The following is an 18976-nucleotide window of genomic DNA, read 5'->3' as shown; positions in this document are numbered from 1 at the left end:
GAGGTTGCAATCAAGACGTCTGCCAGAGCTGCAATCATCTGAGGACTTCAAGTTTGGCTGGGGCTGGTGGGTCCTTGTCCAAGATGGCTTGCGCAGATGGCTGCTGGCAGGAGACCTCAGTTTCTCACCACGTGAACCTTTTTATAGGACTGCTTGAGGGTCCTCACAGCTCGACAGCTGGCTTTCCCTAGACCAGCTGATTCAAGAGAGAGACCATGAAGAAAGCTGCCTTTTAGGACCCAGCCTCAGAAATCAGTTCTGGAGTTCCCGTTGTGGCTCAGCGGTAATGAACCGGACTAGTATCCATGAGGATGCGGGTTCAATCCCTGGCCTCATCTAAAGATCTGGCACTGCTGTGGCTGTGGTGTAGGCTGGCAGTTGCAGCTGCGATTCCACCCCTAGCCTGGGAACTTCCATATGCTTCAGGTGCAGCCCTAAGAAGATGGAAGGAAGGAAGGAAGGAAAAAAATGTAGTTCTCAGAAGAGAAAGAGAAATAGCACCACAGTCTACAAGCCACGTGGAGACTGACATTGATCTTGTGTCTGTTTTTGGATAGGTTATTACCTGAAAGTTTTTTGAGCAGTTGGCTGAGGAATCCCTGCTCTGTCCCAAGTAGCCGTGTGTTCCCTGAGTCTTCTCAAAATTATCCTTTTTGTCTAGGCTGTACTGTTAGACTAGCATGTCACAGGCTGTGGACGTTGCTTTTCGGTTTTGGCAAGATGTGTGACAAATTTCACAGCACCTTATAGGCAGGACTGTAAGAATGACCGGACCAAATACAAGAAATGAGGTCCCAAGAGAGTTGAAGGAGCTTTGTAACATGTAGCCCAAGTAAGAGAAGAATTAGCAGGTACCCGATGCCTTTCTTTGGGCATTTGATCTGTTCAAGGCTACGGGTGCAGGAAGGCGATATGTAGGTTTGCTCCGTGTTGAACTGTCAAAAATTAGAATTTAGAAGGAAACTGATTTGGCTTAATGTAAGAAAAGCCATTCTAGTAGGCAAAGCTGTCCCAAAACAGAGGCAAACTGATATATTCCTCTCTCTTCAGGTCGAACTGAATTTGCCTCTGGATGGGAACACCAGAGAAGAGATGATTTTAAAAGGCTTTCTCATCCTAAAATGCTGATTTTTGATATGTAAATGCCGTGACCTGGAAAAAGATGTTTACCCTTCTTAACTTTCACTTTTTGTTCTCAACATTACTTTGCATTTTGGTTTTAAGCTTCAAATTATTATCTGAAAAATGGAATTCATTATAACAGTTCTATGTGCTATAAGAATCATACAGCAATTTATAGAGGGGGAAAAGTAAGTTAGAAAGTCTGTGAGTCCCACAGAAGCATTTTCAAAAATTATGTACTGAAGCTCTTCTGTTCAACAAATGAACCACTTACATTCTGTATCTGTAACTGAATCACTTAACTAAATAAATGACATGATTTGTACAGTGCTTCACTGCATAGATACATGAACATAATTTATTCGTAATTGGAACACAGTCCCAAAGTAGCTGTTTTCTTCTGCCAGGTAATTAATGCTCATTTTTAAAGTCTTTCATTATTTTTTTTTTCTGAAGGAATGAGAGCACATGGAAAAAGACATATAATAGGCTAAACAATAAGCCCCCAAACCAAGCCGGCATATTCTAGGAACAAATCATTGCCAGCCTCCCAACTAGCATTTAACTTCTGTTTTTTTCCCATTTAAAAAAAAAAATTATAGCATGCGTGTAAAGGCAGTAGAAGGCTGAAGTTCAGATTTCTTTCATCTTTAATTTCTTGTTGGTTTAAAATAGGCAGTGGTTAAGGATTTAAATACAGGGTGTCGTTTTTCTTGAAGAAAGTCACCAATCTATTTTAGCTCTAACTTCAGGCCCAGAAGGTTTCTGGTAGGCTTTCTGTGGTGTTGTTGTTGTGTACAGATGACACAAATGGACCGTCCCGCATGTTTGGACTGTGGTGTAATGCTTATGGTATCACGCAGGTTCCGGGTTGACCAACATCAAGACGGAAGAGATCTCTGAAGTGAAGATGGATGCGGAGTTCCGACACGATTCGGGCTATGAGGTTCATCACCAAAAACTGGTATGTGGCAGAATCTACCTCTCCCTGTCTGTCTGTCTGTCTGTCTGTCTTGCCAAAGGACTCCTGTTCTTACTGGGTTAGAAATCCAGTTAGGGATGAGATTAAAACAAAAAATAAAACACCAGCCTATAGGATCCTCATGAAAACGTGAAGAAAAGAAAAAGAGACTCTTAATATCGTAAGGCCACACAGGGCTTCAAGTGGAATTAATTTGTACTCTAGCAACTGTTTTAATTGGCTTCCAGTGTGTCTTCTAGGAAATCGGGTTTATTATAGGTTTAGGTGAATGATCAAAATTTCAAATAAACACAGCCAAACTACTTGGGTTCGCAGAACAGCGTTCATGGCCTTTGGCTTAATTTCACTTTTGCAACTCTGCCCCTGGGCTCCTTGTCTCTCCCTCATGCCTTCCTGTCCCCTCCCCACGTTTTAAATTCTCCCAGGAGGGAAGGGCTGGCTTGTTTGGGACTCTTCTGAGCTAGACGACTCAGGACTCCATGTTCCCAGCAGTGATATTCAACCAAAAGCTTGGGCAAGAAACAAAGCAGCTTCTTTTTCAGACAAAAACCCCCCCCCCCCCCAAATGTTAAAACTGGAGTAAATAAAAAGCCCCCATCTCCTTTAAGGGAGCTGCAGCAGTTACATAAAACCCTCTTCCAAAAGCTTCAGACCAGTCAATCAACCCTGCATCATGATAGGGTTCCTTCCATCTTAAGAGTAAGCCCAGAAAGTGGCTTAAATTAATAAAGAGACAATTTTATTGCATATTCAGTAGTAAACAAAAATGGCAATCAAATTCTGAAAGCAAAATAATACTTGAGACAGACTCTTTCGGGCTCCTTCTTTGTGTGGGTATATGTGTTTCTCCCTGTCAAAAGAAAACTCTTTCCAATGTTCATAAATAACATTTACAAACCCAAGTACTAAACTCCAGAAGAAATGCCTATAAGGAGAGGGTATAGCTTTTTTCACTCTAAACCACTGGCACACATCCAAAACTGATTTGAGATTCAAATTCAGATTTCAACTCCTTTTAATCTTTTGGTAAAACACAGGGGGCTTTTTTTTTTTTTTTTTTTTTTTTTATTTTTAGGGCTGCACTTGCATGTGGAAGTTTCCAGTCTAGGGATCAAATCGGAGCTGCAGCTGCCAGCCTACACCACAGCCACAGCAAGGCAAGATCTGAGCCATATCTGAGACCTACACCACAGCTCATGGCAATGCCGGATCCTTAACCCACTGAGCAAGGCCAAGGATCGAACCCACATTCTCATGGATCCTAGTTGGGTTTCTTACCGCTGAACCACAATGGGAATTCCTACAGGGAGCTTTTTGAAACTTGGTTTCCATTGGCAGGTTAATTCATCATCAATTATTATAGAATCAGGGGCACTCTTGATCTGACTGATGCTGAAGAGGTTAATAAAAATCTGGGGATCTGCTGATGAGTTGGAAGCTGGTGGGACAGAGAACAGATTAATGCATAGATTTGCGTTTTCTGGTTCCTGTGTCATAAAAGCCCATCTCTGCAATTACACTCTTATAATGCGACAGTGACTAATGGCAGCGGCAGCAATTAAGAGAATCAGCTGCCTCTACTGAACTAGTTGATAAGATAATGTACTATAATTAGTTCAATGAATATTACAAAAATTACAGTATTTTTTTTCAAGACATAGGAAGATGTCCAGACTTGTATTCATTTCTGATTATCTCACACTTGTACCATTAGCTAATTAATGATTTGCTTTTTATAAATATGTTGAACTAGCATATTTGTTGAGAAAGGGAAATAATTATGAACAGTTGCTAATTTTGTGGCAGATATACAATGAGTAAAACTGCTTTAGAAACCTGCTTTATTTGCTGTATTTCATATTGCCCTTCAGATCGCTTAGGATGTTGGTTCTAGCTGTGACAGTCGGTCATTTTACTATCTTGAGATTGTATTAAAAGAATTATTGAGGGAGCTATGTTTATGAATTTGCATCACAAAGGTGGTAGATATTCAGTAGTCTTTGGGCCAGATGACCTGGAATAAGATTATCTCCTTACATAACAAGATGATAAAAGTTGCCTTGCACTTTCATAATTCCATTGGAGTAAAGTCAAAAAATAAGGAGTTCCTGTTGTGGCTCAGCAGCTAAGAGGCCAGCACGGTATCTGTAAGGATGCAGGGTCAATCCCTGGTCTCACTCAGTGGGTGAAGGATACCCTGTTGCCTCAAGCCTCGGGGTAGGTCGCAGATGCAGCTCAGATTCGGCCCCTAGCCGGGGAACTTCCATGTGCCGCAGGTGCAGCCGTAAAAAGAAAAGGAAAGAAGGAAAGAAAGAGAAAGAAAGACAGACAGACAGACTTGCTTTTGTAAACAGTATGAGAGAATGTAGTGTACTAATTTTATCACTGAATGACTTTCTTTACAGTGTTCTCCACATTCTTTTTATGTAACCCCAATAAACAGCAAGAATAAAACATCATTTTTACTTGGGTTTCCAGAGACAAAGTAGTAAGAAAGTGTGTGTTAATGTGTGGCTATTCAAATTCTTATCTTGTTGCCTACTCCTTCTCTTTGAAATACATGCCTTTTAAGCATTATGCTTCTCAAGGTTAATCAGTGTCTTGTTGAATTATTGTGGCTGAAACTAGGTAGCAAGATGCCTTTTTCCTTCTGTTTTAACTCCTTTGTTTCAAAGTGCTTGTTCTTGTGTATTAAAAATGTCCCTCTAGGGGAGTTCCCATTGTGGCTCAGCAGGTTATGAACCCCACTAGTATCCATGAGGATGCCAGTTCGATCCCTGGCCTCACTCAGTGGGTTAAGAATCCAGCGTTGCCACGAGCTGCAGCCTAGGACGCAGATTTGACTTGGATCTGGTGTTGCTGCAGCTGTGGCGTAGGCCAGCAGCTGCAGCTCTGATTCAACCCCCTAGCCTCAGAACTTCCATATTTCACAGGTTTGGCCCTAAAAGAAGAAAGAAAAAAAAAATGTCCCTCTGGGCTTGAAAAGCACCTAAGGCATAGCAGTGACTTGGAAAATACTGATGACCTCCTTTCATAATCACGATGCATGCCTCTCCAGCCTTTGATAGATCCAAGAAGTATCGTTCCCTCTGACAGAATGTTCTACCTGTCGAAAGGTTTCAAGTCCCTGCAGGCTTTCTGTTTTGCCTTTGGAGAAATGTGGAGAGGAGGTAGACTTTCTAGAACCGGGGAAACCATGGTTGTACATCAATCTATAGACTACAAGTGTCATTCTTAGTAAAATGTGGGTTTTTTTCCCCAAGTATGCACCAAATAATTGAGTGAGCAACCATTTAAAGTTATAACATGTATACAAAACATCCTGAAACTTTCTGTGTACCTCCGCCAGTTACCTCTCTCAATGACAGTTCTTTTTCTTGATTTGTTTTCAAGGTGTTCTTCGCAGAAGATGTGGGTTCAAACAAAGGTGCCATCATTGGACTCATGGTGGGTGGTGTTGTCATAGCAACCGTGATTGTCATCACCTTAGTGATGCTGAAGAAGAAACAGTACACATCTATCCATCACGGTGTGGTGGAGGTAGGTAAACGTGGCTGCATGTTTGCAAGTGGGTGCTGAAGACTATGACGGAAATCTTGCTTGCTGTTAGAATCATACAAATATCTCTTCTTTGGAAAAAAAACAATCAATGGTCCTGCATTGTGCTCAAGTTGCAGCTGTTTTCTTGCATCAGGCTTTGATTCCTTCCAACTTAAACACACTATGGTCAAGGTATTGGGGATATATGCTGCAATTGCAACTTCTTATCATTTGTGTTGAAATGTTAACATCAGACTAATGATAATGCCTGGCTTAAAGATACTGTGATTACCCTCAAACATGTAAAAGGAAAATCAACATGGAGTACCCATCATGGCTCAGCAGAAACGAATCTGACTAGCATCCAAAAGGGCACAGGTTCAATCCCTGGCATTGCGCAGTGGGTTAAAGATCCCGTGTTTCCATGCGCTGTGGTATAGGTCACAGATGAGGCTTGGATCCTGCAATGCTGTGGCTGTGGTGTAGGGCAACAGCTGTAGCTCCGATTAGACCCCTAGCCCGGGAAGCTCCATATGACGTGGGTGTGGCCCTAGAAAAGGCAAAAAGACAAAAAAAAAAAAATCAAATTATATGCACAAAGAAGTTCTTCATATGCATTTAAAATGCAGGATTTTGGTGGGGAGACCTTCACAGTATATGTATTTTTAGGGAACTATTAGAGCAAGTGAATTCATACATCTTGGAAGGTCTAGAATTTCTAGAGCTGATTGATCTTCTTTTGTATATAAGAAAACAAACCCAAACAGAAGTGTTCATTCAGTGTCAAATTCGGAAGAGCCAAGGTCACAATACAGATTTCCCTACATCCTGTCCAGTTCTCTTTCCATGAAAGAAAAGTTCCAAACCATTCTTTACAGGAGGCCAGGAACAGGTGACATTAAATTTGTGGCAAAGCCAGAAACCTCATTTTGATCAGCACTTAGAACCTCCAGGCTCCTTGTTTATAGGAGCTGCTGATGGAAACGAGTGTTGAGTCTTAGTCCCCGTGCCCATGCTGCTGTGGATGTGCTAAAGATCACTGAAATGAATGAACCCAAGAAACAGGTACGAGATATAAAAGAGCTGAGTGATTGACAGACAGGGAGAGCTGCACGTAAAGAAGCAATGACAGCATCATCAAGTGTGGGGTATTTTTGCTTTTCATAATAGTAATTCCGAAAGAGTAAATGTCCTTTGACACAGGATAAAACGTATTAACAGTGTAATTATTATTATTAGCATCAGTAATCTCATTTCTACTCAACATAATTTTTTTTTTTCACTTTTCCATGCTTGGGCAACTAACCATGTTTTCACACTTGAACAATTCAAAGGCTCATTTTAATTTCTTTAATATAATTGGATGTTTTAATTACCTTGAACTGATCAATCTACCCCAGAGGCAGCTTCCTCTTCATCCACGTGCCAAAGGACAAAGAACCTGTATTGGTTTGCTCGGGCTGCAGTAACAAAGCTGCAGACGGAGTGGCTTAAATATCAGAAGTTCGTTTCCTCGCAATTCTGGAAGCTGGAAGTCTGACGATGCCAGCGTCCACAGGCTTGGTGTCTCCTGAGGCCTCTTCCCCTGGAGATGGCCTTCCTGTGCCTTCATGCCTGTGTCCTCATGGCCTCTCCTTGTAAGGACACCAGTATTAATTGATGAGGATCTTCCCTAATGACCTCATTTAACCTTTTTTTTTGTTTTTTTTTTCCTGGTGCACCTGAGACATGTGGAAGTTCCAAGCCACAGGAGCAACCCCAGCCACAGCAATGATAATGCCAGGCCCTTAACTCGCTGAGCCACAGAGAAACTCCATTTTTTTGGTGGGGGAGGGACTCTCATTTAACCTCACTTACCTCTCTAAAGACCCTCCAAATACAATCATATTGTGAGGTACTGGGGATTAGGACTTTGGCATAGGGATTTGGGGAGAAAAAGTTCAGCCCATAACAGCCCTGTGATACTGGGCAGTAAAACGAGGCATCTCAGGGGCTCTCTGCCATGCCTGTGCATGGACATACCTGATACTGATTTCAAAGGAACACCTCCCTGGATCCCACCTCAGACTGAGGGAAACGGAATTTTTAAATAGAAGGCTAGAAACCTGAGTGTAGACAATTTTCGCAACCAGAAGTTCCCATCATGGCTCAGCGGTAACAAACCCAACTAGTATCCATGAGGATGCGGGTTTGATCCCTGGCCTCGCTCAGTGGGTTAAGGATCCAGCGTGGCAGCGAGCTTCAGTGTAGGTCACAGACATGTCTCGGATCCCGAGTTGCTGTGGCTGTGGCATAGACCAGCAGCTGTGCTTCCTGTTAGACCCCAAGCCTGGAACTTCCATATGCCACAGGTGTAGCCCTAGAAAGAAAAAAAAAAAAAGAAAATTTTTGCAGCTGAATCAGGCAGGCAGGCAGTTTTGAGAGTCATTGATGTATTAATGTTATTGCTCCTTCCCTTTAGTTGTGTGACCAAACCTTAGAGGGTAGAAAATGTTCTCTTTCCAAGCTAACTAGTTGCCTTTTAAACCCTCTTGCACCTGCCTAGGTTAAGTGTTTCTTCTGGTTAGTTAACAAGAGACGTCTCCTTGGTTTTAGAATATCAGAGCCGTTGGCGCTTTAACACAGGTTCTGAAAAAATTAAATTAATTTTTAAGCCAGAAGACATCCTTAAAGGAGTAAAATTGTGGGAAGGGCAGTTGTTCAGCCCTTCTGTCGATATTTATTTTGTTAGCTACTGGAGAGCAGCCAGGAACCTCCAGAGTGGCTGGCCCTCCCCTTCCCTTGGTGTTTTTTTTTTTTTTTTTTTTTTTTTTTTTTATTTCCTCTCACCTCTTTCTTCCTTAGTAAAAATGTTGTCAGAATTCCCTTGTGGTGAAGAGGGTTAAGGATCTCACGTTGTCACTGTTGTGGCACAGGTTTGATTCCTGGCCCAGGGAACTTTCATGTGCTTCCGGCACAGTTTTAAAAAAAAAAAAAAAAAAGAGCCTGGAAACCATCCCTTTCTCGCTGGAGAGGCTTTCCTTTCTCTCTGTACCGTGGGTAACACTTCGTCGAGCTCCGTGTTGAGAGTATCGGAACAGAACTTCATTTAAATCTCTCCTCACCATCCCTGCCCTCAGGAAACTTATTATTTGGCTGTGGTGCTCGAACTTGGCCGCAAAGAGCTGCCACCCGGCCTGGGCACCTTGGCTGCCTGGGGATGCAAGTGCTGGAGGGGGAGGGGAGGGGACATCATTTTCTCCGAGTCTACACTGAATGAAGTGACCCTCCCACCCCCTTCTCAAGCTCTCCCCTCAAGTACGTGGAAATAAGTTTCTTTCCAGCTCTGGTAAACCAGCCTCATGAATGAGTAACCTTATTTCTTTCTTTTTTTTTTTCCTTGCCATTCCTTGGGCTGCTCTCGTGGCACATGGAGGTTCCCAGGCTAGGAGTTGAATCAGAACCATAGCCTCCAGCCTATGCCAGAGCCACAGCAATGCGGGATCCGAGCCGCATCTGCAACCTACACCACAGCTCACGGCAATGCTGGATCCTTAACCCACGGAGCAAGGCCAGGGATCGAACCCACAACGTCACTGTTCCTAGTTGGATTTGCTAACCACTGCGCCACGACGGGAACTCCTAACCTTATTTCACTAAGAACAAAAATGAGCAGATGGGTATGTCCAGATGGAGGGCACCTGAGTCTGTGGGGACAGAAAACAGTCATACTTGCCACCATCAGTGCAAAAGCTTTGGTCTCCAGGAACTCCCTTCTTCTTAGAGGGAGCGATTTAGCAGATGGCAGGGATGTAGAAGGGAAAGCAAGCCTGGTACTTGATTGAGTCGACTCTTTACCAGTTGGAAATGAGCAGTTACTAGTTTTTGTTTTATTATTATTATTATTATTATTATTATTATTATTATTATTATTTTTAGTTTGTCTTTCTTGTTGTTGTTTTTGTTTTTAATTAAAGCAGAGGTGATTTGGGAGTTCCCATGGTGGTGCAGCGGAAGTAAATCCAGCTAGTATCCATGAGAATGCGAGTTCAATCCCGGCCTCGATCAGTGGGGTTAGGGATCTGGCATTGCCATGAGCGGTGGTGTAGGCTGCAAACGTGGCTCGAATCTCGCGTTGCTGTGGCTGCAGTGTAGGGTCGTGGCTGCAGCTCCAATTCAACCCGTAGCCTGGGAACTTCCATATGCCGTGGGTATGGCCCTAAGAAGCAAAAAAAAAAGAAAAGAAAAGAAAAAAAGTATAGTTGATGTACAGAGTTGTGCCAGTTTTTGCTATACAGAAAAGTGACCCAGTCATGCATATATATATTTACACTCCTTTTCACCTAGTATCTCCCATCACGTCCTAACACAAGCGACTGGACACAGTTCCGGTGCTAGACAGCAGCACCTCATTGCTTATCCGTTCTAAAGATAATAGGTTGCCTCTACAAACCCCAAATCTCCGTCCATCCTTCTTAGCTTTTGTTTTTAAAATCCAAGCAATACAGGTTGATTTTGTGACTTGCTTCATCGTAAGGCTGGAGAGTCCGTGTGTAGGTCATGAGCACAGCTTCCCAGGTTGATGGCAGTGCTTCATTGGCTCCTCAGGCAGAGGCACAGTAGCCCTTTGTCACTCTGTTTCCCAAATATGCCATCTCTGGGGACTGAGGCTCCAGCAGCTGCTGAATTACCTACCGTCGCCCTGCTGTCATCAGGTTCTGTGATGCCCACAGATGCAACGTTCTGTTTAGTAGCAGACAGGCCTTTTCTACACTGATGTCCTCTGACACTGAATATTTGAAAATATATATTGGAGCTCTGTTTGCTACTCCTCCTGGGTGGGAACATCACCTTTAATAAGGAGAGGGGAGTTCCCAGTGTGGCTCAGCAGGTTACAAACCCGACTGGTACCCACGATGATGTGGTTTCCATCCCTGGCCTCTCTCAGTGGGTTAAGGGTCCAGCATTGCCGTGAGCTGTGGTGTAGGTCACAGATGAGGCTTGGATCTGGCGTTGCTGTGGCTGTGGTGTAGGCTGGCAGTTACAGCTCCAATTCGACCCCTAGCCTGGGAACTTCTATATGTTGCAGGTGCAGCCCTAAAAAAAAGGCAAAAAAAAAAAAAGAAAGAAGAGTGGAGTTCCTGTCATGACTCAGTGGTAACCAACCAACTAGTATCCATGAGGATGTGGGTTCAGTCCCTGGACTCACTCAGTGGGTTAAGGATCCAGTGTTGTCATGAGCTATGGTGTAGGTTGCCGACGCATCTTGGATCCTGTCCTGCTGTGGCTGTGGTGTAGGCTGGGGGCTGCAGCTCCAGTTCGACCCCTAGCCTGGGGACTTCCATATGCCTTAGATGTGGCCCTAAAAAAGACCAAAAAAAAAAAGGAGAGGACGCAAATTCTTTTTATTGAAGGATATAAAAGGTTTGTTTGTTTGTTTGTTTGTTTGTGTGTGTGTGTTTTTTAGGGCCGCACCTACAGCATATGGAGGTTCCCAGGCTACGGATCCAATCGGAACTGTAGCCACCAGCCTACACCACAGCCACGCCAGATCCGAGCTGCATCTGAGACCTACATACACCACAGATCACAGCAACATCGGATCCTTAACCCACTGAGGAAGGCCAGGGATCGAACCCACAACCTCATGGTTCCTAGTCAGATTCGTTTCTGCTGCACCACGACAGGAACTCCAAAAGGTTTTTGTTTTTTTTGCAAAGATCTGATAACCCACCCCTTGCCTGCCTCGTCATCTCATGAATGATCCAAATAAGGAGAGATGTAGGAGTTCCCTGGTGGCCCAGGGGGTTAGGGATCTGGTGGTGTCATTACTGTGGCTCAGGTCACTGATGTGGCTCAGGTTCACTTTTGTTGGCCTCGTGGATGCCGCCAAAAAGGAAAAAGAGAGTTGCTAATTAGCTTTTTATGGAGATATGGCACATGATTGTTTCTAATGGGGATGTTATCAGATTGGTGACATTATAAATATTCGTCTTTACAGGTCCTTTGTTCCTGTCAAATGTCAACTTTTAGTGGAGGCACCTAGCAACCACTAACGTAGGGGAGGTAGAGCAGTCAGATAGAATGGTCAAGTAAAATGGGAAACAACAGGAAGAAAAAGTGAGAGTGGACTCAAAATCTGCAGGTGGCTAGACATGAACAGCAGGAGGAGAAATCAGAAGGTCACAGGACAGCATCAGTATAGCAGAGAAGTTCCAGGGCACACCTGAAGAGCGACTTGATGTAGGCAGTAAATATAACTGCACTACTTATGAAGAGATGGAGGTACAATTAAGAAAATGAACATGTGTACAGCAGAGAGGAAAACCAACACTTTGAGGTTATTCAAAGGGATAAGGGATTAGTCGGAAAACTTCATTGCCATTCTCTTTGTTTGTACTTTCTTTCCCATGTTGCTGGTGTTTTTGATGTTCCTACACCCTCTGGTTGTTTTGCATGTTTAGTTTATCTTATCCTCCATTCTTCGTCCACCTAGATGACCTGAAGTGGAAAATCTTAGGGGCTGGAATCTCTATCCTTGGCCTAACTCTTTGCCATGCATAAAGGGACCTTCATTATCGCACATCCTGCTGGTTGCCCTACATAATAATATTAAAATATACTGTGTTTAGCCCTCCTCCAAGCTTAAAGTACCTACACTGGGGACAATAGAACAAGGGGGAACTAGAAAGTAAGAAGAGACCCAGATAGAATTTTATGTCCACAGTCTGACAGTTGACCTCTCAATTCCTCTAGCTGTAGTAAAGGAATAAATGGCTCCAAAAAGTCAAGTCCAGGGAGAAAGGGGTAGGAAGAGGCCATTAGCCAAAGAGCCATCGAAAGTTCTACTCAAGGCTATGTTAGAACCGGATGGATTGTGCTCTTGGCTCCACTCTCTGCAGTGTGAGTTGGCAGCAGTGGCCCATGGAAGCCAAGCTGGGGTGCAGCACAGGGACCCCAGACTCTGTTGTGAAGATGAAGACATCAGATCAGCCAATGCTGCCTTCAAGTCCAGCAAGTTGGGAGAGGGAACAACCAGAGGTGCTGTGTGTGCGTGTTTTGGTCACGGCAAACAACACTTATGCCTGCCCCGGGGGAAGGCAGGTGGGGGTTCTATCCCTGACTCCACTGTTCTCTGGTTCCTTCCAGAATAAGCACCACTGTCTTCACCTTCCCCCAGCTCCACTTGAAGAGAAATAGTATCGAGGCCCTGTCTGCACAGGGTCTTGGTGGGTGGCCTGCTCCAGTGCTACAGCTTAGCCGTGAGTGACAGATGGCTGAGCCCCACTGGGGAGCAAGACTCCCCCTTACCTGCTGCCATTCCTTCAGTGGTAGGTTAATCTATAGATGCGAGCACTCCGCATTGCCCTCAGGGAGGAAAAGATGCAAGCCACACTCCTTGGGGACCATCTTGCCAAGATAATCCCTGCTCCTGTAGTTCCTGAGCCCTCTGAGGTGCAAGGGCTGAGCCGCCCCACCATAGGAATGATGAAACACGAGCTGCCTTCCTGCCACCGGAGGGTGGTGAGGATTAGCAAGTAGAAAAGAGGCCAAGAAAAGACAGGCAGTTTAGCCGCCTCACTTGCACACCAGCCTCTGAGCCTTGCATTTCCAGCAGGGCTCTCTTAAGACTTTGGCTTTGGCCTTTGAAGAGGCTATAAACTATTACCCTGCCAGGCATCCCCCTGCCCTTGATGAATGCAGGTAATTGTTGACAGTCGGGGTGAGCTGACCGACTCCAGGAGGAGATGCGAGTTGAACACTCCAACAATCAAACCGCAAGATGTTTTTCTTCCACTCTCAGAAACATAGCTGCTTTGTGCTTGATCCCTTTAGCAAGATTTTTTTTTTTTTTAATCTCTACATTCTTTGAAGTCTCACTGAAGAGATGGCACAGAGCGAAAAGACGCCCAAGTTCCAAGGGCTAGTGCTGCAGATGGGCTGTTTCCTGCAAGCCGACTTGGAGAGCGAATGAAATCTCTCCTTATGGGCGCTGAGCTTTAATGATGACATTTTAACTTACAGGCCCGTGGCCCCAACACAGGTGGCAGTTAAAGCAAGGTGACCTCATTTGCTGACACCAGAGCAGATCAGAGGAAGAGGAAGGACGGGGACAACATCTGTGATTGTTCCCGAAGGGACAGCAAGGCTGGGCATCCGTGGGAGCCCTGTCCTCTGAGGACTGACTCTGGCAAGAGCCTGTTGGTGGCTTTGTTCTAAGGGGAAGGGCCCGGGGCTGTCACTGGAAGTCCCTGAGGACTTGCTGCAGGAGAGTGCAGGCAGCTCTGACCAGATGGTGGGATGGGCACTTAAGAATCAGGGCATTTCCATCTTCCAGTTTCAGCTGCCTTGGGATTCGCCATGGTGGGCATTCCAACTCATGCCCAGACTGAAAGGAGTCAGCCCATGAGGTGGGAGTCATACAAAGTGGCCTTGGGGGAACCAGATTATGCCAGTTGTATGGAGCTATATTCACACAGAACACTGTGTTAGTTTTCCATTTGCAACCTGAGAATTTGTATATATCGCAAAATGACCACAGAAAGTTTAGTTAACAATCATTTCACGTAATTACATTTTTTTTTTGTTATGAGAACTTTAAAGATCTAGACTCAACAACTTTCAAATACACAGTAGTAACTATACTGTATATTTAGTATATATAGTATATACTAAACTGTATAGATGTACAGAACTTATCCCCAGAATTTATTTATCTTACAACTGGGAGCTTTGTGTCTTTTGACCACCTTCACCCATTTCACTAACTCCAAAATCATCCATCTGTTCTCTGTATCTCTGAGTTCAGGATCCATGAGGACTTGGATTCAACCCCGGGCCTCCATCAGTGGGTTAAGGATCTGGCATTGCCGTGAGCGGTGGCGTAGGTCACAGACGGGGCTTAGATCTGGTATTGCTGTGACTGTGGTATAGGTTGGCACCTACAACTCCGACTAGACCCCTAGCCTGGGAACTTCCATGTGCCTTGGGTGCAGCCCTAAAAAGAAAAAATAATAATAATAACAATGATTTCATTTCCTTTGAATATATATATATATATACTCAGAAGTGGAATTGCTGGGTCATATGGTAGTTGTATTTATAGTTTATTGAGGCATCTCCATACTGTTTTCCATGGTGACTGCACCAGTCTTTCATCTAAATTATTCATTAGCTGGTGTGGTCTAGTCATAGCATTCCCCACACCCCCATCACTCCCATCCTTAGACCTGGGGTCTTAACTCCAATAGGCCTGCTATCTGCTGCTTTTCCCTCCTTGGGTTTGGGGGGGGGGACTGCTTAAGGAGCTGAAATGTCCCCATACAGCACTTGGCAGTGAGGTACACTTGAGGTTTTCTCCTGGAAATGATGTGGGGAGCCCAATCTCACATACAGAATGGAAAACATCCCTTTGAAGGAAAAACCATCTTCTGGACGGCACCCCTTAATTTTCCTACGGAAGACTCACCTCTTCACTCTGATTAAATTTGTATTGATTAAATTTGTATGATTCCAATAGTTGTACCAAAAAGTTTTAAAACAGTAATCCCCAAACTAAACATTTATGTCTTCAGCAAAGAGTGAAATTCTTCCTCCCTTCTGTGGACTGTTTGAGGTGCAGCAAATACACTAGAAACCTGAGCAGCCCCTCCCCACCTGACATGTTTGCAGCCTGCAGAGAGTAAATTAGTGTAACCCCATCCTAACAGTGACACCAGGGGAAGAACACTCATTCACAACCGCTGGCTTGTTCATAGAGAAGACCACTGCATCACCAGGGAGCATCTGTTTAAACATTCAGCTGGACATACTTTCAGAGTGTCATAGTTTTAAAAATTTTTAAAGTTTAAAAGAGATAATCTGTAATCTGAGCAGCATGTTCTTTCTATATCTTCTTTTTTGTTTGTTTAGTTTTTTTGCTTTTTAGGGCCACACTCTCGGCATGTGGAAGTTCTCAGGCTAAGGCTGGGATCAGAACCGCAGCTGCATCCCTACACCACAGCCACAGCAATGCCCGATTCCAGCCACATCTGCAACCTACGCTGCAGCTCAGGGCAACACCAGATCCTTAACCCACTGAGCCAGGCCAGGGATCGAGCCTTCATCCTCATGGATACTAGCCGGATTCATTTCCACTGAGCCACAAAGGCAGCTCCCTCTATATTTTCTAATAATACCTCTCTGGTATACCTTTATCATTATTTTAATTAAAAGAGTTTCTCTTTAACATATTAAATTGAGAAAAAACGGGGACAAACTGAAACAGGCATGGGAAGGTACTCAGAAGTTCAGATTTGAATGGTGTCCATTCTACTTTGCTGCATCTCTGTGATACTCTTGGATTTTTTTTTTTTTTTTTCTTAGCTTACTGTCATACCTTCAAGTTAAACAAACAGTCTTGCATGGAAGCCTTTTGTCCTTTTTTAAGCCAAAAGAGAATCAAACTGTCTTCCTTGCCCTAGAAGTATCCAGTTACTAAGGTGGGGCCGCAGCCAATGAGCGCTTTGCAAGCCAAGCCGGCACGGCAAGGTTTTCAGCGCCACCTGGTGGCTGAGACGGAGCAGCTGCGTAACTGCTGGGCACCGGCGTTCTGCTCTGTGTCAAAGTGGGAAGAAAAGGGAAAATTGTGGGTGTTCTGCATTTGGGGCTAAAGAAGAGTACAGTGTACCTCATCTTTGTACTGCTCCTCGCTGTGCGCTCTTAAAAGATTGCTTAGGAAACTCGTTCTTGCTTTTCAGGTTGACGCAGCTGTGACCCCGGAGGAGCGCCACCTCTCCAAGATGCAGCAGAATGGCTATGAAAACCCAACTTACAAGTTCTTTGAGCAGATGCAGAACTAGACCGCCGCCACAGCAGCCTCTGAAGTTGGACAGCAAAACCATTGCTTCACTACCCATTGGTGTTCATTTATAGAATAATGGGGAAAGACACAAACCCTTCTGTTTTATTATTTACTCATGATCGCCTTTCAGCAGCTGTGCTGTAACACAAGTAGATGCCTGAACTTGAATTAATATTACGAATCAGTAATGTATTCTCTCTCTTTACATTTCCGGTCTCTACACTACATTATTAATGGGTTTTGTGTACTGTAAAGAATGAAGCTGTATCAAACTAGTGCATGAATAGATTCCCTCCTGATTATTTATCATGTAGCCCCTTAGCCAGTTGTATATTATTCTTGTGGTTTTGTGATCCAATTAAGTCCTACTTTGAAATATGCTTTAAGAATCGATGGGGGATGCTTCATGTGAACGTGGGAGTTTAGCTGCTTCTCTTGCCTAAGTATTCTTTTCCTGATCACTATGCATTTTAAAGGTAAACATTTTTATGTATTCCAAATGAGTTAGAGAAGTTTTTTCCACGATTGCATTTGACTGTACAGATTGCTGCTTCTGCTATATTTGTGATATAGGAATTATGAGGATACACGTTTATTTCTTTGTGCCTGTTTTATGTGCACACATTAGGCATTGAGAATTAAAACTTCTTTTGTCCGTGTACCTTCGGATCTTTGATAAAAAAAAAAAAAATCCCTGTTCATTGCAAGCACTTTTATGGGGCGGGGGGTGGGGGGGCGCTCTGCTGGTCTCAAAATACCAAGAATTCTCCCCCCAAATTTTCTGCAGGATATTGTACAGAATCATTGCTTATGACCATGATAGCTTTCTACACTGTATTACATAAATAAATTAAATAAAACGACACTGGGCAAGAGTTTTCTTTGAAGGATGACTGTGGGTGTTAAATATTCAGAGTGATTCAGGGTGGGGAAGAAGAGGCAGATTCGGTTTCTTTCACCCAGTCTAAAACACTTTTTTTGTGATACCAAAAATGATGGAGGTGGGAGGGACAAAATTAGGGACCAGGGAAGGCAAGCCTGGAAGAACCCTTCAAGATTTGTATCAAATGGTGTTTTCATGTAAATAAATACGTTGTTGGAGGAGCGGTATTGTGCTGGTGTGAATGATTCCGTGGAAACCACCTTCTGATCGTTGAGTCATCTGAAGATTGGCGAGACCCTTCTGCGGTAATCTGATGTTGGGCAGCGACACCTATTGTGACTTAGCTGCAGGTCCGAGGAGGAAATTGGGGCCAACAGGCATCTCATTGCTAATAAAACATCTCATACACCTACTTCAGTTTTTACTGGGTCTAAACTATTTTGCTGCCATATCTTGGTCTTCAAGTTTATCCCTGTCTTGGTTCCGGCTACTATAATATCAACAGACGGGGTAGCTTTTAAACAACAGAAATTTATGTCTCACAGTTTTGGAGGCTGGAAGTCTGAGTTCAGGGTGCCAGGGACACCGCACATGACAGGCCAATAAATCTGCAGCTGAACTGCTGGGGTAAGGAATGATGACTTTAATCAGAAAGCCGGAAGATGGCAGGCTGGTGTCTCAACCATTTTCCCTGGGTTCAAATTCAGGCCTCTTTTATAGAAAGGAAGAGGAGGGGGCGGGGCCTACTGTGATGCTGACCAATGGCTGAACAGAATCACTACCCTCACTTGATAACTGTTGCTCCCTATTGGTCACTCACTAACAGTTGCTTGTTTGGGAAGGGTCCCACGGTGGTGCTGACCAATGGCTGAGCAGGGCCACTGCTGGGCGGCTCAATAACAGATGGGCACTTGCTGTGCCCCTACCCCTACTACCCCTGCATGGTGCAGGGAGGGCCCTCTTCCAGGTTGCAGGCTTCTTGTGTCCTCACATGATGGAAGGGAGGGCCCTCTCTGGAGCCTCTTTTGTGAAGGAACTAATTCCATTCATGAGGACTCCACCCCCATGACTTAAAGCCATTACGCTGGGCATTAGGATTTCACCCTGTGAAGTTTGGTGGGGGACACAAACATATAGACAGCTCAGGAGTTCCTGTTATGGCTCAGCAGTAATGGATCCATGAGGATGGGAGTTCAATCCCCGGCCTCACTCAGTGGGTTAAGGATCTGGCATTGCCATGAGCTGTAGTGCAGGTCAAAGACTCAGCTCAGGGAGTTCCCGTTGTGGTGCAGTGGTTAACGAATCCGACTGGGAACCATGAGGTTGCGGGTTCCATCCCTGGCCTTGCTCAGTGGGTTAAGGATCCGGCGTTGCCGTGAGCTGCGGTGTAGGTCGCAGAGGTGGCTTGGATCCCACGTTGCTGTGGCTGTGGTGTAGGCCGGGGGCTACAGCTCCGATTGGACCCCTAGCCTGGGAACCTCCATATACCCGCCGGCCCCAGAAAAGGCAAAAAGAGAAAAAATAAAAATAAATAATAAATAAAGACTCAGCTCAAATCTGGTGTTGCTGTGGCTGTGGCATAGGCCAGCAGGTGCAGCTCGGATTCAACACCTTGCCTGGGAATTTC

General features: G+C 44.4%; 1 protein-coding gene across 8 annotated transcripts in view; it reads left to right on the top strand.

Annotated features, from left to right (window-relative positions):
• The window catches only part of APP (amyloid beta precursor protein), a 281267-nt gene extending 263697 nt beyond the window's left edge, over positions 1–17570 (top strand). For 5 of the 8 annotated variants that reach the window (XM_005670303.3, XM_005670302.3, XM_005670304.3 and 2 more), the window contains 3 exons: positions 1986–2086; positions 5498–5644; positions 16363–17331. In XM_005670303.3, the coding sequence (XP_005670360.1) occupies positions 1986–2086; positions 5498–5644; positions 16363–16464 (350 nt within the window). In that variant the 3' untranslated portion in view covers positions 16465–17331. 8 annotated transcript variants of the gene reach the window in all.

This window comes from Sus scrofa, chromosome 13, assembly GCF_000003025.6.
Source record: "Sus scrofa isolate TJ Tabasco breed Duroc chromosome 13, Sscrofa11.1, whole genome shotgun sequence".
Lineage (NCBI taxonomy): Eukaryota > Metazoa > Chordata > Mammalia > Artiodactyla > Suidae > Sus > Sus scrofa.
Note: the sequence above shows the minus strand (reverse complement) of the source record. Positions and strands in the feature narration are given on the sequence as shown.